The sequence below is a fragment of the Haliotis rubra genome, unplaced genomic scaffold, assembly GCF_003918875.1.
Source record: "Haliotis rubra isolate DU_JTF1 unplaced genomic scaffold, ASM391887v1 Scf35, whole genome shotgun sequence".
Lineage (NCBI taxonomy): Eukaryota > Metazoa > Mollusca > Gastropoda > Lepetellida > Haliotidae > Haliotis > Haliotis rubra.
In genome coordinates, this window is record NW_025767024.1 from 848,401 (window position 1) to 871,973 (window position 23,573).

The 23,573-nt window shown below is 41.7% G+C and overlaps 1 protein-coding gene across 1 annotated transcript in view; it reads right to left on the minus strand.

The window, feature by feature from the left end:
* LOC124284991 (neurexin-4-like) overlaps positions 1–23,573 on the minus strand; it is a 31,100-nt gene that overhangs the window by 2,058 nt on the left and 5,469 nt on the right. Inside the window, exons 5-24 of the mRNA XM_046721131.1 lie at positions 22,980–23,183; positions 21,288–21,466; positions 20,287–20,454; positions 19,532–19,696; positions 18,317–18,398; positions 17,233–17,388; positions 16,524–16,659; positions 15,561–15,667; positions 14,180–14,305; positions 13,577–13,783; positions 11,737–12,039; positions 10,274–10,447; positions 7,627–7,845; positions 6,315–6,437; positions 4,528–4,647; positions 3,849–4,034; positions 3,281–3,420; positions 2,392–2,488; positions 1,809–1,931; positions 629–781 (exon numbers count right to left, since the gene is read on the minus strand). Of these exons, the coding sequence (XP_046577087.1) occupies positions 629–781; positions 1,809–1,931; positions 2,392–2,488; positions 3,281–3,420; positions 3,849–4,034; positions 4,528–4,647; positions 6,315–6,437; positions 7,627–7,845; positions 10,274–10,447; positions 11,737–12,039; positions 13,577–13,783; positions 14,180–14,305; positions 15,561–15,667; positions 16,524–16,659; positions 17,233–17,388; positions 18,317–18,398; positions 19,532–19,696; positions 20,287–20,454; positions 21,288–21,466; positions 22,980–23,183 (3,168 nt within the window). The remainder of the gene's footprint in view (positions 1–628; positions 782–1,808; positions 1,932–2,391; positions 2,489–3,280; positions 3,421–3,848; positions 4,035–4,527; positions 4,648–6,314; positions 6,438–7,626; positions 7,846–10,273; positions 10,448–11,736; positions 12,040–13,576; positions 13,784–14,179; positions 14,306–15,560; positions 15,668–16,523; positions 16,660–17,232; positions 17,389–18,316; positions 18,399–19,531; positions 19,697–20,286; positions 20,455–21,287; positions 21,467–22,979; positions 23,184–23,573) is intronic.

A 23,573-nucleotide genomic window follows, 5' to 3' on the forward strand; every position in this document is an offset into this window, starting at 1 on the left:
CCCACGCATGTTGGTAAAATGTCTGTGTCTAAATATACAAAAATGTGTTGGGTTGTTTGTTTTCTTTGTTGTTTAACGTCACACTGAGCAATATTCCAGCTCTGTGGCGGCCGGTCTGTAAATAATTGAGTCTGGACCAGAGATCAAAACCATAAGTATTGATCTACCCAATTGGGATATGATGACATTGGTCAACCAAGTCAGTAAGCCTGACCCGCCGATTCTGCATGTTGCCTCTTACAACTAGCATGGGTTGCTGAAGACGAATTCTAACCCCGATCTTCATGAGTTTATAGAAATGTGAGAGGTTGAATATATATGAGAGAATTTTAAAGTGTGTACGTTAGAGTATGTAAAAATGGCCGAATTATGTTAGATATTTAAGTGTGTGTAGAATGCGAGAGATTGTGTGATTAAATATGACAAGAAGAAAGTATCCATGTTTATGAATTGTGAAGTCCTCTCAAAAAAGGATCTACACTTCCCATGCTTAGAAAGACTTATGGTTATCCTTATCGATTTTTCAAGTATTCTAGACAAAGTGCCCTCTGCCGGCAAATTGGGCCCAAGAATCAAACCCATGAAGCACACAGCGGCCTACAACTGATGGGATGTGTACTCAATGTACCTCCAAGGATGATTCTTTCGTTTGTTGTTAGACCCTCATCGGCAAAGTATGGATATGTGACGTTGATGACATCACCGCCACGAGGACGAGTCTCGATGGGATCAGGAGCCTGTGTGTATTCTTCAATTCCACACATATCTTCTCTCACCTTGCCTGGAAATAAAATGGATGCCCTGAGGTGAAATATGGTATCTTTTAACACATGTGTCCAACATGCAAGATATGCCCAGCATACCTAGGAAATGCTCGGTGTACTATGGTAATGCAAGGTTTACCCTATGTACTGTCAAAGTACAAGATATGCCCTGCATACTATCGAAATCCAAAATATACCCTGCAAACTATTGAAATGCAAGATATACTTTGTGTACTATAGAAATGCAATACCTACTATGTGTACTATAAAAAAGATATAACCAATGGGTTATCAATATGCAAGCATGAAACGAGTACTTGCCCAAAATGTAAGACTTACCAGTTTTCTTCATGAAAAGCAAAACTTACCCATCAACATAGGGAGACAGATTGTGGATGCTCCCGAAAAACAAAGATGTACTCTGCATTCCTTTCCAAATGCAGGATAAAGACTTTCCTAAATGCAAGACATGCCCCATCCTCGATAATCTCCAGGGTATACGTTACGATAACTCTCCACTATACCCTGGATGCATCCATGGCTTGGGGCGATGATTTTATTACCTCCCTTGGCTGGCTTTTTATCCAATCAGGTGCCTACGCTGGGAAGTTAAGCGTACCACTCACAACTCACTTTCGCTTTTTAAATTATCTAACCGTTTAAACTTGGCAACACAATTGATGCAGAGGTACTCTGTAAGAAGTAGGAGTTCTTTTAAATATTTGTTTAAAGTTTCAGATCTGTGAATTTGTCTTTATTATTTCCCAAAAAATCTGAGTGGCACAGCGAACAAACCTTCGCGACTGCGACCGGGCTATCTTTGTTGACACTGGTAAGCTCGGTTGTAACGGCGGCTTAGCTGATTGGTTACTGTGAGAATGCGGAGCCAGCCAAGGGAGGTAATAAAATTATCACCCCAAGCCATGAATGCATCCAGGGTATAGTGGAGAGTTATCGTAACGTATACCCTGGAGATTATCGAGGATTGACATACCCTGGGTAGATGGTAAACTACCCTCACAGGGCTGAGTTGTCTGTTCTTACCTTCAGGGATGAGGCTGATGAAGGCAGGCCGCGGGTCCTGGAATGCTCTCTTCAAGGGGAAGATGTTGTCCACTTGCATACGGTAGATACACCCTTCAAAGCCCTTAGCAGAATTGGCAGTATCTGAAATATGTGATGGTACTGTGTGTTAAAGTGTTCTTTGACGTCAAATGTAAAAATACTAGGGACTGGTGATGTATTAAAAGGGTATGTGCAAGGCCAGTGGGACCAATGGGTATATTCTTTATGACTATTCCAGTCATATATAATTAATGATATACATATACATATGAAGAAATATTGAAAAAAGGGCAACATGAAAATTGTTTTATATTACATAATATGGAATGGGAGGGTTGGGGTCTGGGGAGGGCGAGAGGTGACTTTGGGGGTTCGGCAGGGGATATCCTATGATACACTCCAGGACCAATCCTACTGGCCCAACCCTCCCCCTATAATAAATTACCTTTAAGTCGGTTTAGCTTTGATTCACCGACTCCAATTAACATTAACAGAATAAATGCATATCTACATTTGGTTAAATTGACTTTAAATCTACATGAAATTAATTGCAATGTTTTACCATTGCTGCCGATGAAAAGATATTTGGGGTTGTCCAGGATGGTGTCACTGGTGTCGGAGACATCAAATGTTGTCTCAACTGGAGGGTAGTCGTCAACCTACAGTGGGTAAAATCAAACTGTGTTATTACTGAAGCAAATATGTGAAATACAGCCATAAATACAGGAGTAGTTACAATGTAGTATACATCTCTGGCTTCCATTCACTATCCTTTGTGTACTCACTGGCTTCATCAGCTTACTGCTTAACCAATTATGGCAATTATGTTGTTTCCTTTGTCAATTACAATGTATGTTGTTTCATTGTTATACACAGTATATATATGCAGCCCCTCCACTTCATGTATCACTCTTGCTTGACAACGGTACAAGAATCTGTATCGAAACGTCGCACTCACGAAATAAAGAAGTTGTTATCCATAAAAACTTGTTCCATATTGTACGTCCCAACTTCTAAAAATGCCACTCAAACAAGTTAAGCCCAATAGGTTGCAAAGCTTTAAATTTAGATAGTATTGAGGGCTTGCCCAACCTTTTAAGCAAAAATCATGAGTAAGCCCGGGCTTTTTTTTTATAATGCATAGGCGTATCCAGAGGGGGGATGCAGGTGTGCGCACCCCCCTTTTGTGCTGAAAGTTTGTTAAATGACCATTGAAACTCGGGTGAAAATGAAGTGTGCACCCTCCTTTTCTCAATAGTGTGCATCCCCTCTTTCTAAAAAAGCTGTATCCGCCCCTGTAATGGTAGCTACACCCCTGCTGACAATGGATCAACTACAGGGATCTGAACCATGATAAGATTCTGGCAAACCCAAGGGAGAAAACTCTGCTCAACAGTCAGAAGGGCCCCCTCTTGTGGCTGTGTGCTTGGCTACCTGAAAACTGCTGTTACCTGGACAAATATAGTTCTGCCCTTGTTGCTTCGTCTGACCACCACCTCATGCTGTTGTCCATTGGTGTAGTCTATTCCAACATTAGGGGTGTTCACCTCTTCCCTCTGGAAACCCACGTCCAGGGCCACCTTCACTCCACCTGGAAACAGGAACATGCATTGTTAACAGGGTCAAATATTTTCATAAAACAAAAACAGCAGTTCGAAGGAATGTATTAATATTTATTTTCTATGGTGCTGAAAATGATTCAGTTACAAGGCAATACTGAAAGATATTTGTATGATGTCTTCCAGTAAACACCAGACACTCAGAACATCGAAGATGAGTTAAGGACCATTTATCTATAATCCTGAATACCAAGTGTTTTCCCAAGCTATCCACAAAGAGTGAGTTTAGTTTTACGTGGCTTTTAGCAATATTCCAGCAATATCATGTTAGGGGACACCAGAAATGGGCTTCACACATTGTACCCATGTGGGGAATCAAACCCGGGTCTTTGTCATAGCGATCGAATTCCTTAACCACTAGGCTACCCCACCGCCCCTTACCCACAAAGAAAGTATGTACCATTGTTATTCATTTCCACAGAGATATACTCAGTGTTGGGTTGGTTCCTCATCTGCATCAGAATTCCTTGCTTGTTCTTGGTAGAGAAGCCAATGCGAGCATACTGGAAGTCCGAGGCCGAGAGACCCTGGTCCTCATCGAAGGTATACCGGACCATGAAGTTAGTCTGCATGTTGACCCCGACCTCTGTAAGAGCAAGATTCAACTCGAACTGTCAACAGTTTATTTTGAAAATTACTTGTTTAACGTTACATACAGCAATATTCCACCTCTTTGACAACAGTCGCTAAATATTTAACTCTGGACAGTTAAGTGATTGATATTGCAAACAACAATTCATGCCTTCAGGGTATTCAATCAAGTCACTAAGCTCTGTACACCAGACACATTATTATTATTATTATAGATTATTATAAATTGCAATGCTCCAATAAGAGACCAACTTCTAGACTGTAAGCAATCTTTATAAGCATCCTAGACTAAGTCTGAAAACTTACATGACTGAACTTTCATGTGTATGCAGATTTCCTTTTACAGAAAACACACTGAACTGGGTTTCAGGTGCTTAACACGTAAAATTCAGTAAGTTCAGTTCTACAATGCTAAACTGTTGGTGTTTATGGAACAGTGAGAACACCATATTTTGGCATTCTGTAGACAATGCTGAAACATGACCTACCTCTGCCGCACATCCAGCCTCTGAAGGGGGTGTAGGAGCAGTCACAGGTGTAGCCGGAGTACCCCTCCCGACATGTGCCTCCGTTGAAACAGGGGTTGCTGGAACACTTGCCCACACAGCCTGCAACCAATGAACAAATTGGAATAACTTGTATAGTGGCAAGGAGCAACATGGAAATTATATAGAGCCAGGGAATAACTTAGCTTAATACAGTGCCAGGGAATAACTTAGCTTAATACAGTGCCAGGGAATAACTTAGCTTAATACAGTGCCAGGGAATAACTCAGCTTAATATAGTGCCAGGGAATAACTTAGCATAATATAGTCCTAGGGCAATAGCTTAACACAGTCACGGCAAGTGAAATATATTGTGCTATCGAACAACTTGGAACTTAAAAAGCGCCTAGTTTCCATCCCAAGGTGCTCACTTCGGGGCACATTATATACAGTACAACCTGAAACTATTGAGAATTTAAAGATTGTAAGTTTTTGTATTTTTTTTCACTCATTACTCACGTATTAAATGTGAATATTAGCAGAACATAACTCCAGATTCAAAGACAGGTGAACAGTTAGTATTTTGTCAAGTCACCATGGGCAGCAATGCAGGCTTCAATGTGGCGGGACATACTAATGATCAAAGAAGTTAAAAAATCGTGGTCCGTGCTGTCCCAATAACGGACCACCTCTTCTTTCATTTCAGCAATATTTGTCAGATTTTTCTTATTGACACTTTCCTTCATAAGTCCCCAAACATTTTCTATTGGATTAGGTCAGGGCTATAGATTGGCCAATCTAATAATGTCATATTTTTGGTCTGAAACCTGGCCTGTGAATGCTTTGAACAATGTTTTGGCTCGTTGTCCTGCTGGAAAATCCAAAAATGTCCATAGAACACGTGAGCAGATGGAAATAAATGTCCCTCGAGAATATCTGTGTACCACTCACTGTTCATATTCCCTTCAAATACACAGAGGGGCGTTGCCCCTAACACAGATATGCCACCCCACACGTAAATTTCGGACTGTACTTTGGGCGCTAATCAGATACGAAGGTTTTTCAGTTTGTTTGGTCCAGAATTTCAGTGTATTAGGAAACAGCCACACAGAACTTTCATCTGAGAAAATCACATTGTCCCAGTTAAAATTTCTATGCTGTAAGCACCAGTTCAACCTTCGCTCCTTTTGTTCAGGTTTCATGATCGGTGATGGAATTCCTCGACTTTTCTGCCAACCCATTGCATGCAGCTCAATTCTTAATTGTCTCCTTTTTACAGACAGCCACAGTTCCTCTATCAATCATATCCAGCCTTAAGTTTTCTAAACTCCTTCGTTTGTTTTTAGAAACAAGAATACCAAGCCGCCTCTTGTCACTGACAGTCAATTTTCTAGGCCTACCTGTGCCTCCCTGGTGCTCAATGCCATATCCATTGCAACATTTTTCAAAACACGATAAACAGTGGACAAAGGGATGCCTGTTCTACTTGAAATCACTTTAGCTGATCTGATGTCCTTGTTATAATACTCTAAAATCAACTTCCTTTTCTCTAAATCATCCATACTGAGGATCACTGAAAATGTCGTCTGCTAGCAAGTAAACAAAGGGGGATAACTCTTCACAAACTAATGAAAAAGGACTAACGGAGTTGTCTCTCGTGAATGAAACCAAGCAGGGGTGAAAATAAATTTAAGATTGCTAGGTAATGAAATCACTTCATTAGGTAATGAAATCACTTCATTAGGGTATATTAACAAACTAAGATTGAGGTGTTGTTTGAGAATACTTGCCAACAGCTACTCCATAGGTTACATCTCCTCTCTCGACCTTGCCCTTCATGTCCAGGAGCTGACCGTTCACTCTTAGGCCTCTCATACATCCAACAAAGCCGTCACTGAAGTCCACTTTAACGCCTGAAATATTACATGACATCAATAATTGTCTTGAGATAGTTTTGCGTGATTGCTAAGTAACACCCTCCTCAAACAATCAAGTATCAGAGATGTATATTATGGGGAGTTGGAGTTGGGGAGGAGAGAGGACATGGGGTGGAGGTTGTGGAGAGAGGGTGCAGCAGAAACAGGCTGGGTGGGTTGAGGGTAGGGGAGAGATAGGGAAGCGGTAGGGTGGGTTGAGGGTGAGGGGGGAGAGGTAGGGTGGGTGAGTTGAGGGTGGGGAGAGGTAAGGTGGGTGGGTTATGGGTAGGGGAGAGATAGGAAGAGGTAGGGTGGGTTGAGGGTAGGGGGAGAGGTGGGTGGGTTGAGGGTAGGGAGAGATAGGTGGGTGGGTTGAGGGTAGAGGAGAGGCATAAGGTGGGTGGGTTGAGGGTAGGGAGAGGTAAGGTGGGTGGGTGGGTTGAGAGTAGGGGGTGGGTTGAGGTAGGTGAAGAGGTAGGGTGGGTGGGGAGTTGAGGGGTAGGGAGAGGTAAGGTGGGTGGGTTGAGGAGGGGGGAGAGATAGGGAAGAGGTAGGGTGGGTTGGTTGAGGGTAGGGTGAGGTAGGGTGGGTTGGGGTGAGGTGGGTAGGGTAGAGGTAGGGTGGGAAAGTTGAGGGGGGGAGGGGTGCAGCATGCTGGGTGGGCTGAGGGTAGGTGGGAGAGGAGGGAGAGGTAGGGTGGGTTGGTTGAGGGTAGGGAGAGGTAAGGTGGGTGGGTTGAAGGTAGGGAGAGGTAAGGTGGGTGAGTTGAGGGTAGGGAGAGGTATGGTGGGTGGGTTGAGGGTAGGTGAGAGTGCAGTGTGGGTGGGCTTGAGGGTAGGTGAGAGGTAGTAAAGGTGGGTGGGTTGAGGGTAGGGGAGAGGTAAGGTGGGTGGGTTGAGGGTAGGGGAGAGGTAAGGTGGGTGGGTTGAGGGTAGGGAGAGGTAGTGTGGGTGGGTTGAGGGTAGGGGAGAGGCAAGGTGGGTGGGTTGAGGGTAGGAGAGAGGTAGGGGTGGTGGGTTGAGGGTAGGGGAGGGGTAAGGTGGGTGGGTTGAGGGTAGGGGGAAGATACAGAGTCAGTTACTCAGCTAACAAGTGAACAGGCAAAAAACATGGATACAGTAGTGGTAAAGTAGAAGTTGACATGGCCTGACAAGGAATTCCCTTCATTCACTGTTCTGCTACATACCAATAACAAGTCGGCTTGTGAGGTCCAACATCCGTATCAGGTCGGAATCTTCATTTCTGAAGACCTCAGTGAAGTCGTCAATCCTCATCCATGCCTGCTTCCTGTTGTGTTCCACATGGACCGTGTGCCATGTGTCGTCATTCAAGGGTCCAGGAGACTGGTAGGTCAGGACCTGCACGCCGTTACCCACATCATAGCGGAACTGTATAGTGTCTCCCTCTGTTGGCGAGAACAAGAATGTAGAATGTTTGGTGAACAATCATTGGGAGGGAATGTTCATATTTCAGTGTAATAACCAGATCCATTCAAGATACTGTGGTTAATCCATCATGGTATGACAAGATTCATACATATTTCTATAGATAATCTGTCATCATGTGGTCTAATTCATTCATATTTCTATAGATAATCTGTCATCATGTGGTCTAATTCATTCATATTTCTATAGATAATCTGTCATCATGTGGTCTAATTCATACATATTTCTATAGATAATCTGTCATCATGTGGTCTAATTCATTCATATTTCTATAGATAATCTGTCATCATGTGGTCTAATTCATACATATTTCTATAGATAATCTGTCATCATGTGGTCTAATTCATTCATATTTCTATAGATAATCTGTCATGTGGTCTAATTCATTCATATTTCTATAGATAATCTGTCATCATGTGGTCTAATTCATTCATATTTCTATAGATAATCTGTCATCATGTGGTCTAATTCATTCATATTTCCACAGATAATCTGTCATCATGTGGTCTAATTCATTCATATTTCTACAGATAATCTGTCATCATGTGGTCTAATTCATTCATATTTCTATAGATAATCTGTCATCATGTGGTCTAATTCATTCATATTTCTATATTTCTATAGATAATCTGTCATCATGTTCATTCATATTTCTATAGATAATCTGTCATGTAATTCATACATATTTCTATAGATAATCTGTCATCATGTGGTCTAATTCATACATATTTCTATAGATAATCTGTCATCATGTGGTCTAATTCATACATATTTCTATAGATAATCTGTCATCATGTGGTCTAATTCATACATATTTCTATAGATAATCTGTCATCATGTGGTCTAATTCATTCATATTTCTATAGATAATCTGTCATTGCATTCATACATATTCTATCAGTTTATCTGTCATCATGTGACCTAATTCATTCATTCTAGATAATCTGTCATCATGTGGTCTAATTCATACATATTTCTATAGATAATCTGTCATCATGTGGTCTAATTCATTCATATTTCTATAGATAATCTGTCATCGCATTGCCTAATTCTATCAGTTTATCTGTCATCACATGGCCTAATTCATTCTGTTTTTCTTTCATTGCGTGACCTAAATCATTCCGTTTATCTGTCATCGCATGGCCTAATTCATTCAGTTCACAGTCCATTTGAGACAAAATGATACTGATAAATTGCAATCTAACACAAAAACAAATAGACATAAAAGAATCAAACCAATGCGGAGTGCAATAAAAACAACAGACCAACTCTAGAAAAAAATGGCATAATTTGTGTCACAAAAATAAAAAAAGTTGTTTAAGAAACTGTCATGATTTATTTGTGCGTTTTCCCAGTTTGTTACAAGGGCGCATTGGCAACTAAAGGAACAGCCACGCAGCTTCAGATGCACGTGCTAACGGGGTCCTCAACAAATTTTTTAGCTGGCTTAGATGACAGCGTACCCCAGTGTATGTACTTTGTAATTGCATACTTGGGTCACCCCCTTGTCATTTTCATCCTTTGAAGAAATCACAGACTTTGTAAAGTATAGACTTTCATTTTCTCTCACTTTGTCAATCAGCAGTAATCACATGTCTCTGATGTCACTAATGCACGTGCATCTCGCTTTTTACGCTGTTTCTTTAGTTGCCAATGCGCCCTTGTAACAAACTTGGAAAACGCACAAATAAATGATGACAGTTTCTAAACAACTTTTTTATTTTTGTGACAAGAATTATGCCATTTTTAGAGATGTGACGATATGGAAATGTCACGATACGATATGTATCTCGATATCTTGGAACGATACGATTCGAATCGATGTATATCACGATATGCTATCTTGAGTTATTTGCTTTACAAAAAAGTATATTTTGATAGCAAGAAACAGTGTAAATTTTTACATAACCGTCAATTTCTAGTGAACATTAACAATTTTAAAGTCAACGATACATATCACGATACGAACAAAAGTATCGATATATTTATCGTCAGATAAAGTAGTACGATTATCGATACTACGATGTATCGTCACAGCTCTACCATTTTTTGGGTCAGTTGTTTCTTGCAGTCCGTGTTGGTTTAATTCTTTATGTTTATTTGTTTTTGTGTTAGATTGCAATTCATCGGTATCATTTTGTCTCAAACGGACTCTATCTGTCATCACGTGGCCTAAGTCATTGAGTTTATCTGTCATCGCATGACCTAAGTCATTCAGTTTATCTGTCATCACGTGACCTAATTCATTCATTTTGCTATAGTGTATCAGCCATTACACAACATGACCCATCCTCTACTGTAATTAATCTGTCACAGCATGACATCCTAGAATGTTGTCATACTCTCAATAAAGTTGCCAAGTAAAACAAGGACCTCTGAACTACTTACGGAAAGAGAGTCGCACTTGAATGAAGTCTCTGGGCCCAGTGTTGTGGACCATGACACCGTCTGTAGATGTTGTGCGGAACTGGTACCAGATGTCACCTGCATTCTCAGCTTCAAATGTTGCAAATTCTAAAGTACCATCAGTCTTCCTGAAGGTGATGACGTTATCGAACAGATCTGAAATAAACACCATTTACAGGTATTAAATTGTCTCTAAATTTTAAAATTTACATACAATTCCTGGTAATATCACTGCAATATTCCAGCAATATCACGCATGGGCTTCACACAAATGAGCTTGTACCAATGTGGGGATTCAAAGCTGGGTCTTCAGAGGGACGAGTGGATGCTTTAACCACTTCTTAGGCTACCCAACCGCCCCTGCTAGGATTGACAAAAAGGTGAGGTGAAATTGGGTTTAACGTCGTGCTTGAGAATATTTGCTCATATGACGTGCATGCGTGTGTATGTGCGGCTGCTTGTACTAGCCCAGACTTAAGCTGGTTTTATAATGCTAGCCCACTGAGATACCATGCCGCAGTGAAGCATGAATACCCCACTCAGACACATTATACTGACTCCGAGCCGGCCAGTCCTTGTTGTACCCATTAATGCCGAGCGCCAGGCAGGGACCAACAAGTACCATATTTTAAACATCTTTTGGTATGACGCGGTCGGGGATCGAACCCGCGACCTTCCGCTCTCCGGGCGGACGCTCTAACCACTACACCACGGAGGCGGTGATTGACAAAAAGGGGCCATATTGACACATTCTCACTAATATCACTGTGCCACACTTAGACAGGTCTTTCTTTGGGTTGATCATTGTTCTTTTCTTGGATTGACAATAGTGCACTCAATTTTTAATACACATTCTTTATTTGTTTTCTGTAAGTCACCAAGATGTGTCTCAGAAGAGATCTTTGTGAATATGTTATCTGGATTCATGAATGGCTACAACTGTCAGTACAAAATCCAAAACTGCAACAACAAAAATTGCCAGTTTATGTTATGATAAATATTACTACTTGGAAATCTAGATAAATTCCTGTCATTATTACATCACAAGTGCAACATGTATAATGCAGCACAAGTTCATACCAAATTCAATTAAAGAATAGTTGTTTGAGAGTATTATGCAGGGGAGACAACTCCCATTGCAAAACCTGTACTGACAATGTGCTCACTGTTGACCAGGTAAAACTGCATTCACACATATAGTCGTCTTGTGAAAGTGAGTGAGTGAGTTAAGTTTCACGCACTCAGCAATATTCCAGCTATATGGCAGCGGTCTGTAATAATTGAGTCTGGACCAGACAATCCAGTGATCAACAGCATAAGCATCCATGCACGCAATTGTGTGTCAACGAGCCTGAACACCCGATCCCGGTAGTCGCCTCTTACGACAAGCATGGGTTACTGAGGATCAATTCTAACACGGGTACTTGTGAAAGTGAACAACATACCATCGCCTTCACATTCCAGCTTCCCGACTCTATGTGCCCCAGACTTTGTGTCCGTCACAGTGCCAGTATCCCCCATGTGGAGCTCCAGGACTGGGAGGTAATCCTTGTGCACCAGGTACCCCTTGTCCGAGGTCTGCACCAGCTGTTGAGCATCACAGTTACAGGTTTCGCTGGTGCCGATGCAGCCCTTCTCGTCTAGACCACATGAACACTTGAAGGAGCCAGGAGCAGCGCCGCCCCAGTAGTACATGGGTTGGTAGGTGCGGCCGACCCACCACGCAAAGGATCTCTCTAATGTATCAGCTGAAACCAAGAACGTCACATGTAAAGTTAGGGTTTTACGTCGACAAACATCAGGGGTGCCGATTATTAGTTTTAAGGGTACTTGATGACAATATGAGGGCCTGTGAAGTAGGAGTGTAGAGAACTGTACGTTTTGATAATTTCCTTGGAGCCTGGAATGAATAATTGATCATGTGGACTGACGGGTGAAATGATGCATGTAACTGCTCATCCAAACACTTAGGAAACTCATGGATGTGTTGTGGGTACATGAATAATATTTTGCTCCGTTTGGACGCAGTGAATTTTCTGCGTCCATTCTCTACATTTGTGTGTACTGGACGCATATTTTTGTGTCTCGTAAACACTATCAACCATTCAGCCCAGCTGTTGACTGTAACGCTGTAACCAAATGAATAAGTCCTGATTGTTGACAGATGTCCAAGGTCTGCATCCTGAGAAATTCAACACAAACAACATGAGACATTTGTCAACTAGCAAGACCAAACATCCTCAATCACCAAAGATTTCAGCAAAACCATTTCAAGTCTAACCATTATGTGGGAAGTTACCAAAGTTCTGTCTACCAACAACTTGTCACCAAAAAAGTTTAAGACGCCATTGACATCGGGACCCTAATCCACAAAGCATTCGTAACACGATGACCTATCGTAACTCTATACTTTAATGTACGCTTATGAACGCTATGAACATTTTGTGTAGCCATGAACTCTGACCAGGGAACATATCTGTCAGTGATTGCGACTTAATCCAGATCCATCTAGGTAACTATCCAGCGGTATTCCATTTGCCCAGTGCTATCACCAATCAGAGCTATTTTAATTATCTTCCGCCTCCATTACCAATCAGTGCTATTTTAATTATCTTCCCTCCATTACCAATCAGTGCTATTTTAATTATCTTCCGCCTCCATTACCAATCAGTGCTATTTTAATTATCTTCCGCCTCCATTACCAATCAGTGCTATTTTAATTATCTTCTGCCTCCATTACCAATCAGTGCTATTTTAATGATCTTCCGCCTCCATTACCAAAAGTGCTATTTTAATTCCTGGCTGCCAATTGTCCAGTCCTATCACCAATCAGTGAGAGTCTACTGTTGGCTTCTCCCTGTTAAGTTTCCACCTTTATGTTATCTTAATGTTATCTCTCTACTTTTATTGTTCTCGCATACATATACATAAGCTCACTCACAGCTTCCCAAATTCATTCACCTGATGAAAGAACAAGCATTAACTGAAACATTGTTTCACTCATAAATGAGAAGTTGACATCCATAGAAGCTCTCCCTGATTTAAGAACAGTTCTATATATACCAAACAGAATGAGTGAGTGAGTTTAGTTTTATGCCGCTTTTAGCAATATTCCGGCAATATCATGGCAGGGGAGACCAGAAAAGGGCTTAACAAATTGTACCCATGTGGGGAATCGACCCCGAGTCTTCGGCGTGACGAGCGAACGCTTTAACCACCAGGCTTACCCAACGCCCCATACCAAACAGAACTCGCAAATCAATCTGTATACTGTGAAGTTCTCACCTGGTTTAGCCAGCAGTCTGGAATTGAAGCAGCTGTATTCAATGTACTGCCTGCAGCTGGACGATCTCTCGATGACGTTGGTCAGCTCGGGAAGGCCCGTGACATAGTTGAGGAAACGGATGTAGGACCCTGGTTCCTGGTAGCCATTGACCGTGATCCAGCTCTCAGAGTCGTGGCTGATGGAAGTCACTGGTCTTCCAGCATCATCTTAAATGAGTGAGAGTGTTTGGTTTTACGCCAACAATATCACGGCGGGCTACATCAGAAATGGGCATCACACATTGTACCCATGTACATAGGCGGTCTGTAAATAATCAAGTCTGGACCAGACAATCCAGTGATAAACAGCATGAGCATCGATGTACGCATTTGGGATATGGTGACATGTGTCATTCAAGTCAGTGAGCCTGACCACCCGATCGCATTAGTCGCCTCTTACAACAAGGGTTACTGAAGATCAAATCTAACCTGGATCTCAATGGGTAACAGAGGAGGTACTGTGGCTTCAAACATAACTGTACCTATAAAGAGCAGACAACACAATTCTAATAGGGTTTTTACAGGGTCCTGAGTTTAATGAATCTAAGAGTTCATGCAACTTACTCATTTCACACATGACTTTGAAAGGCCTGAGTGGTCCGGAGCCATCAGGGTCAATGATGGCTTCTTCGACCCCTTCAATGGTCTCGGAGTACATCTTGTGCATGGTGCAGGAGATATGGTGAGCAGCTATGTGGAGAATACACAAACAAATTATTTCCTTCCAATCTGCAGCCTGCCTTTTCTCCTTTCTATGATGTCTCAAAATACCCATTAAGCACACCCACACACGTACACACACACAGAATAAGACATTTTTTCAGAATCTTGCAAAGCAGAAACCTTTGTTACATAAAAACCTTGCAAGAAATAGTAATATGCAGTACGCAGTGTAGGAAAGATGTAGAAAATCTAGCCTGTCCACAGGACTGACTGGTCAAATTATTTACCAGTCCTGCCAAAATCTAGCCTGTCCTCCAAATATAAATAAAACACCATTTCAAGACTTAAAACTGGTTTGTTTTATTTTAAGCTATAATTTAATATGCACACAGAGAGCTTGGACTGTTGAATCTCTCCTAGTGGAATCATCTGGTTACAACATGACAGAACTAGTCTTCAGACAAGTCATCAACATCTCCATGAAGATCTGAAAAGTCAGAGTCATAGTCTGAATCTGCATCCTTGCCAGTTGCACATTCAACATTGACTAAAATAAGAGTAAATTCGCTCAGTCATAGCAGCAGACCGACCGATGAGGGTCGCGCCATTTTGGTTTGAAATTGGGGGAAACAAGAAACACGTTTTCCTATTCGTTGATTCTGTGACAACCGGCCAATCACGCACTTCCTTACTAAACTCGTTTCAAGAAGCTAAGGGAGAGAACTCTGTTCTTATAGCAAACATATCTCATCGATTTCGTTTGCGATAATTTTATCTGTTTGATTATTCTAGTATCTTTTGGCAGTAAATATTCAAAAAGGTTATAATATAATAATGATTATGTCATTGGTTTGCGAAAACTGACCCGACATGAGGACGGACCAGATTTTTTTTTAACCCGTCCTCCACAAAATTCACCCATCTCGGACGTTGGGACGGGCTATCTTTCCTACACTGAGTACAGAGAGAATAAATTTGTTGGATCTTTATATTTAAACACCATCTAAAATGTCAGAGATCCAATGTCTGAGTTTTATAGCGCAAAGTTCTAATACCCCATACCTCCATAAACCATCCAGTGAAAAAGACTCAAGCTATGACTACACATGTTGCCATAGTAACTGAGGATAACAATATATCACACCACTGATTAGAGCACCCTTGTCCTGAGACAAAGTCAAAAGGGTTACTGATTTAATTTAAAAGAGCAAATAGAGGTGACATATAACATTATAGCTGGTATGCAACTTTACTGAACTGTATGATGCTAGTGGGTACTCACAAATATGACACATCTCCCCCTTGTAACCAGTGTTGTCGCACCTGCAGTAGAAGTTGTCCCAGTTCTGGGAGCAGTTGCCACTGTGTTCGCAAGGATTTGGGGTACACCTGGAAACAAGCAATAATGATAGTCATTAGAAGAAAAATGGAGGAGGAGGAGGAGGATCGTGAAGAGGAATAGAAGAAGTACGAAAAGGAGGAAGAGGAGCATCAGGAATAGAAGAAGGAGCATTAGGAGAAGGAATAGGAAAAGGAGCAGGGGAAAGAGAAAGAGGAGGAGGAGGAGGAACATCAGGAATAGGAGGAGAAAGAGGTGGATCAGGAAGACGTATAGGAGGAGAAGGAGGTCGAGGTGCATCAGGAATAGGAGGAGGATCAGGAGGAGAAAGGTGTATCAGGAAGACGAATAGGAGGAGGAGGAGGTAGAGGTGCATCAGGAATAGGAGGAGGATCAGGAGGAGAAAGGTGGATCAGGAAGACGAATAGGAGGAGGAGGAGGTAGAGGTGCATCAGGAATAGGAGGAGGATCAGGAGGAGAAAGAGGTGGATCAGGAAGACGAATAGGAGGAGTAGGTAGAGGTGCATCAGGAATAGAAGGAGGATCAGGAGGAGAGAGAGGTGGATCAGGAAGACGAATAGGAGGAGGAGGAGGTAGAGGTGCATCAGGAATAGGCGCATTAGGAGGTGCAGGAAAAGGAATAGGAGAAAGAGGAAGGAGAGCAATAGGAAGAGTAGGGGGAAGAAGAATAGGAGTAGGAGGAAAAGGAAGAAGAGCAATAGTGGAGGAGAACATCAGGAATAGGAGAAGAAGCATCAGAAGAAGGAGGAAGAGGAATAGGATGACAAAGAGCAGGAGAAAGAGGAGTAGAGGAGGAAGGGGGAATATCAATAAAATGATTATTTTCATCCCTTGAATAAGTGACTCTTTACAACACTAGTATATCACCATAATGCCAGGACTCACCTATCTCGAATAGAGCATGTTCCTACTTCAGCATCAAAGATGCTCTCCTGTTCTAACGTGGCCAGGTTGACAACTCTGGCAGCAACCTCCAGATTCGGAAGACATCCACGGAAACCATTGGAAATGTCCTGGCCACCTGGAAGAAAAACATATTGTATGTAATATGCTTTTGAACTATACTGGTTTCTCTTAAAAAGTGAAATACTTCAGACATATTGCTGCATAGTGAGCTGATAAATATTTGAGACATTTACCAATTCCGATTGGGGACTAGCCTGACCACCAAATCCTGTTAGTTGTCTCTTACAACAGAATGGTTTGCTAAGACCAATTCTGACCTAGATCTTCATGGCTCGGAATCAAAATTGAGTAAACCAATTGTGCATTGAAACCGAGGAAAAAAGTCAAGGAAAATCTGGGTTCAAACATGATATAACAGGTTTCAGGGGAAGCAACTCTGCAGATAATTGGTACTAAAGGCAACTGGTGTGCCCTATCAAACTGAACACCACCCCACCTCCTTACAGTATGCACATAATGTCAAACACACCTAGCTAGACAACACCTAAGTATTAAGTATTCAGGAAAGTTTCTGAAGAGACTAAACGTTTGATATTTTCTGATCACACATACACAAATTGTTGTGAAAGAGATTAAGGAAAACGTTTGACATCTCATGATTAAAAAAAGCATGAATAAGATCACTGACCTATGAAGTAAGTAGTAGATGCTCCAATATCCAGTGCCCTGTTGGAGACCTTGACGTTGCGGTCGACGGTGCAGTTGACCTTGGTGGTGTCAATGTAGATGGAAAACGTGTGCCACAGGCCATCGGTGAAACCTCTCGTAGCACTCAAAATGTCCGCTACAATTAAATATGCATAAATCGGTTTGTGAGTTCAGTTCAATGCTGGTCCAGCATATATTTTCATCATGTTCTTAGCATTGGTAAAACCCATCATGGTATGGTGATAATTAACGTATGAAGCGCTAATCATTAGTTCAAAATCTGGGATCCTGGCATGCCCAAGGGAGGCAACTTGACACCACAATTCAGACGACATTCACAAAGGCAGTTCTAATGGTACTTTCATCACTGCATAATATCATGTCAAATTCTGATGGTCTCTTCAATCACAGCAGAGAGAAGGATCTTGACCCTTTGAGGGCTGCAATGGCCACACATGTATGTCCAGGACTGTTCTTGATCTAACTAATGTTGGGAATTGGTTGAAATCTCATAATTGATGATTGCTTCATTACCAACGAACAATCATCGATAAAAATTGGTTAGCGTCAATTTCAGATTTTCCTATCCAGGTTGTTATTGCAGATATGTATAACATGATGCACCTTGCTACTTTAAAGTGATGTTGATATATCATGAACATAAACCTTCTGGGGTCTTCAAGAAATATTCAGTCATGGCTTTTCAGTTAGTGAAGTGAGTTTTTTAAGAATTAAACAAGTTTTCAGGCCCTGACAACTTCGAAGATATGTTCCATCGTCAAGTGTTTCAAAGACTAAAACAGCAGTTCGAAAAACGTTTGGGTTCGATGATGAGAAAATGCAATCGACTGCTTGGTCGTTTGGTCACTTCGACCAATCTTTGATTATTTCAATTAATCAGAACACCACTAGATCTAACCCAACAGTGATTCTCTATTTTTTCATCTCACAGTGCCCATAATCACTTTGAACACATAACATCAAGCACTTTTTTCTTTTTAATAATATCCATGCCCAACCCAGAAGATCGAACTGAAGGATCGTTTCAAGCAATCTCTACTTACTGTTTCTAACAACATCCTCGATGATCTGTCCAGACCGTGACACCACCCTGTACGCCACGTAGCCGTCATTGTCCAGCGATACCTGAAACATTGTCCAACACAAGGTTTTTACCTTGACCTACTGGTTGTTTGGTTTGTTGCTTTAACTCAACACTCAGTAGTCCAGCTATATGGCGGTCTGTAAATAATCCAGTCTGGACAAGAGAAACCAGTGATCAACATCATGAACATCGTTCAACGCATTTGTGATACGATGACATGTGTCAACCAAATCAGTGATTCTGACCACCCGATACCATTAGTCGCCTCTTATGAAAAGCATGGGTTACTGAAGACCAATTCTTGCCCTTGACCTGTAAAACTGGGGGTCAGAGGAACCCAACCCACTGACTTAATGGGTCCAATAAAGTAATGTTGTAGTTAACTATAATACATAATATTTACTTTAGCCTACTTAGGAGAAAATGAGTCTACACCTGATTGGTTTTTTATAAAATAAGCTGGAAATAAAGCAATCACACAGTTTCTTAATATCTGCAAAAAAAACCCCCTAATCATTAACTCATGATTTCCGTGTTAGTATCGTCACACAAACCAAATACACAATACACTTTGATGCTCTACCTTTACCAAGATGGTGGGTGAGTTTAGTTTTACGCGGCTTTTAGCAATATTCCAGCAATATCACGGCGGTTGAAACGAATGGGCTTCACATATTGTACCCATGTAGGGAATCGAACCCGAGTCTTCGGCGTGACGAGCGAATGGTTTAACCACTAGGCTACCGCACGGCCCCTACCTTTACCAAGAAATTGTTTCACTAAGGAACACAATTCATGCACCTGATATGAGAAGTAAATTCTTTGAGGATTTAAGAACCATATTTTCCCACAAGTGCCTATTTTTTTAAACATATAGAGATGCATATCTAAAGCATCTCCTGACAGTGATTGGGTTGGTTTGTTGTTTAAACGCAGCATTCAGCAATATTCCTGCTATATGCAACAGCCTTTAAAAATTGAATCTGGACCGGACAATCCAGTGATTAACAGCATGCACATCGATCTACACAACTAGGATACGATGACATGTGTCAACCAAGCCAGCAAACCTGACCACTCAATCCTGTTAGTCGCCTCTTACGACAAGCATGGGTTACTGACGACCAATTCTAACCCGGATCTTCATGGGTACTCCTGATTCTGAAACACTCACAGTGACTCCGCTTCCTGCTTCTTGCAGCTCGTGGTACATCAGCATGCCATTCTCATCGTGGGTACGGAAGTCAAAGCTAACTCGGATTGGCCCGCCAGCATCTCGGCCTGACAACTTGAGGTACGATCTGGTTGTCGGGAACGTGACAGGTATTGATGAAGAAATCTGCGAGACATGAAAGGTAAATTAATTCAAGCACTACAAAACTACAGTTTTTTTCATAGTTTGTCAACACTACATGACACTGATGGTTTTAACAGCCATTATAAAATAAAAAACATTCACATAGAAACTGTTTCTAGTCAACTTTCAAACCTGTCATCTTCAGATCAGAGTTACTTCCCTTTGTGGTTTGACAGGGAGGAAAATGGCTGACTTTGACTTTGTCAGCAATACCTCATTCATTTCTATTACATTGTTTAATATAAGTATCAGTTCTTAAAATTCATGAAATACCATCACAATACCACTACAGTAAAGGAAATAGCCCCAAAAGCAGGGTATGAAACTCCCAAAAATTTCAGCCAGACCACACGGCTGGTTAGATGTAAACTTGCCAGCCCTGAACCAAAGTATACCTGTCCACAAAATATCTTCATATACATGTCTAAATTTTAACCCAACTGTCGGGCAGGTGAATTTGAGAATCTGTCAGTCCGTTTTGAAAACAACCCGTCCCGGGCGGTCGGGCAGGCAGGTATTTCAGACGCTGCCAAAAGTCAACCCTGCTAGATTTGAACAGTCAGCACACTTACCCCACATCTGAAAGCAACCACTCCCCCCTTCAGTTCAGCAGATGATCCATCCCGAGCATCCTCCAAGAGCTTGGCACCGTTGAAATTGACATTTTCCACACAGCCCACAAAATTATATTTAACCTCAATCCCTTCCTGGTTGAAGTAAGGGACCCCTCCAATGAACAACTATAAATAGAAAAAAGAAGCATTGAACAAATTTGTACTGAGTACTGAAATCATGTAAAACTTCCTTTTGGTTATGCAGCTGCATAATTGTCCAATAAATTTGGATGGGATTCTAAACAAATTTATAATATTCTGTAGTGTACATGTTGCTAGTATTAATAAATGCTACAGCTTGTTCGGCTTGACCTGATCAAGTGCATACTAATGAATTGCATGACCGTGTCACACCTGGTTGGGTCTATTATTGGGAAGGGGTGCCCCTTTGTCAGTTGATTGTCAACATGTCCGAACAGCCAAGACAAGGTCGCCATTTTACACATCAGTGTCGAGAGAAATCATCAGCAATATCCTAACTTTCTTTTAAAATGAAGCTTCAAACATATTGGAGTTGAACATGAAATAGAAAAAGTGATAATTGAACTCGGTGTAGAGAGTGACAGTGAGAGTGAATCGGATTGTGAAAGTAACTGACGTCTGTACGTTGTAAAGTTAGTAAACCAAACAACTCAATTAAAACATGAAATGATTGGGGTTTTTCAGAAGTGTTGTTTTCCGGGACAAGTTTTGTAACGAATCCATGCATGCATGTTTTGCACGAACGCAACATTAATAACCATCTTTGCTCCCCTATTTAAAGAAGTTAACCGACCTGTCGTTGGTGCAATTTGACCTCCCGGGTCATGCATATGTAGAGTAGCTCAGGTCAAGCTGAACGAGCTGTAGTTCTCTACAATCACTGTGGTAATCTTACTCAGGATCTACCAAGGACCTTTTCAACAATCCTAAATTTCCTGCTAATAAGTGGGGATGAAAACCTTTTTCCTTCCACTCACATATTTATCCAAGTCTAGCCTGTAGAAGAGTCCGTTGGTTTCCACCTCGTTGACGAGTCTGTCCACTACGACCTTCAGCTTCTTCTTCTCTCGAGTGATGACGACATCGTGCCACTGGTGGTCATCAAGAAGACTGCCTCCGATCACCTCAGTACGACCACGGCTTGTCTGAGTGGACCCTGGTAGCAAATACCATCAAGTCATATATATAGTCATTGCACCTTTTTGTCAATAGACCGCCTCCGTGGTGTATTGGTTAGAGCGTCCGCCCAGAGAGCGGAAGGTCGCGGCTTCGATCCCCGACCGCGTCATACCAAAAGACGTTAAAATATGGTACTTGTTGGTCCCTGCCTGGCGCTCGGCATTAATGGGTACACCAAGGACTGGTTAGTTCGAAGTCAGTATAATGGGTTTTACGTTGTGCTGGAGAATATTTCACTCATATGAATAAACGCATTATAAGAAGAATGTTTTTTGTGTTTCTTTGGTATTGTATTCCAATCCAAGACAATATCAACATTAGGAATTCTTGCTCTTTTAGGTGAGGTGAGGTGAAATTGGGTTTTAAATCGTGCTTGAGAATTTTTCGCTCATATGTTGGCATGCTTGTGTATGTGAATGTGCGGATGCTTGTACTAGCCCAGACTGAAGCTGGTTTTATAGTGCTAGCCCACTGAGACACCATGCCGCAGTGAAGCATGAATACCCCACTCAGACACATTATACTGACTCCGAGCCGACCAGTCCTTGTTGTACCCATTAATGCCGAGCACCAGGCAGGGACCAACAAGTACCATATTTTAACATCTTTTGGTATGACGCGGTCGGGGATCGAACCCGCGCCTTCCGCTCTCCGGAAGTAATGGTTGTAACATCACAATCAAGATTTCTGCACTTAGATGGTGATATATGTACATGTGTGATTATGTGTTTGTGTGCATCCGTTTCTACTTGTAGAAACTGGTACTTCTCCAGAATTTTGCTGGTTTAGAGGTCAGCCCAGAGTGTTACCACACCACAGTTTAACATGATATCAAACTCAGACACAGTATGCTGACTCCGAGATAAAAAGCTCTTGTTTTACCCCTTCATGCCTAACATCAGGCAACAGGTGCAACCTTATGATCAGTTTTTGTATGTGGCTGGGAATCTAACCACCGGCCTTCCACTTTCATGGCAGTACTATCCATGAAATCATGTGGGTTGTCAGAAGCAGTAATACTGACTGACTGAGTTTGGTTTTTCGCCGCTTTTAGCAATATTCCAGCAACATCACGGCGGGGGACACCAGAAATGGGCTTCACACATTGTACCCATGTGGGGATTCAAACCCGGGTCTTCGGCGTGACGAGCCAACGCTTTAACCACTAGGCTACCCCACCGCCCCTGAAGCAGTTACAACTCCAGCATGTAGTAAATGGTTATCAAATATAAGTTATCAGGGTAAATTGAAAGACAGTTCACATGGTTCAGCCACAAATGTTGCAGTCATGATACATTTTCTATAAATCTGAAAAAATGATGACAGATTCATCATTAATCGTAGATTAAAATGAATAGATCAAAGTAAACATCTGATTTTAAAAATGGCAAACTTCCGGAATAAACATGATAAAGCCTAGATTCAAAAGAGTGTTTCTGCTGAATAACCTTATTGTTCATAGAGCCTGATTTCAGCAAGCACTCACTCACCAAGATCTATCCTGAAGTACATGTATCCCCTCCTCATCTCTATGACAATATAATCTCCCTGGTTCCCACTGGCATAGAACACCACTCCGTCTGGCTTGTTCGTCTTGAAGCGGAGCTCCAGGGTGTCTGTCTCAGACGGCACAGGTTTGCGACTTAGGTCAAATTGCATGTAGCTGGTTTCGGTGAAGGAAGCGACATATGGAGCTGGAAGAAGAGCGAGAATGAGTGAGTTGGGTTCAACTTTGAACAGTGAGTATAGTTTTACGTCAATTTTAGCAACATTTCAGCAATATCACGATTGGGGACACCAGAAATGGGCTCCACATAGTGTACCCATGTAGGGAATTAAACCCTGGTTTTCGGTATTGTGACCAAATGTGTTAACCACTAGGCTACCCCACCACCCCCAACTTTGAACAGTATTACAGTCATATCAAGGTGGCAACATAATGGAGAAGGGAAGCCCAAAGTGACGCAGGAGACAGGTTTCCGACTTTGGTGAAATTCATAACAAAGGAAGCAAAGTAATTAATCATTAACACATGTTTCCTTTATTGGTCAAGACATCACTGGAATACAGGCCACCTCTAAAAC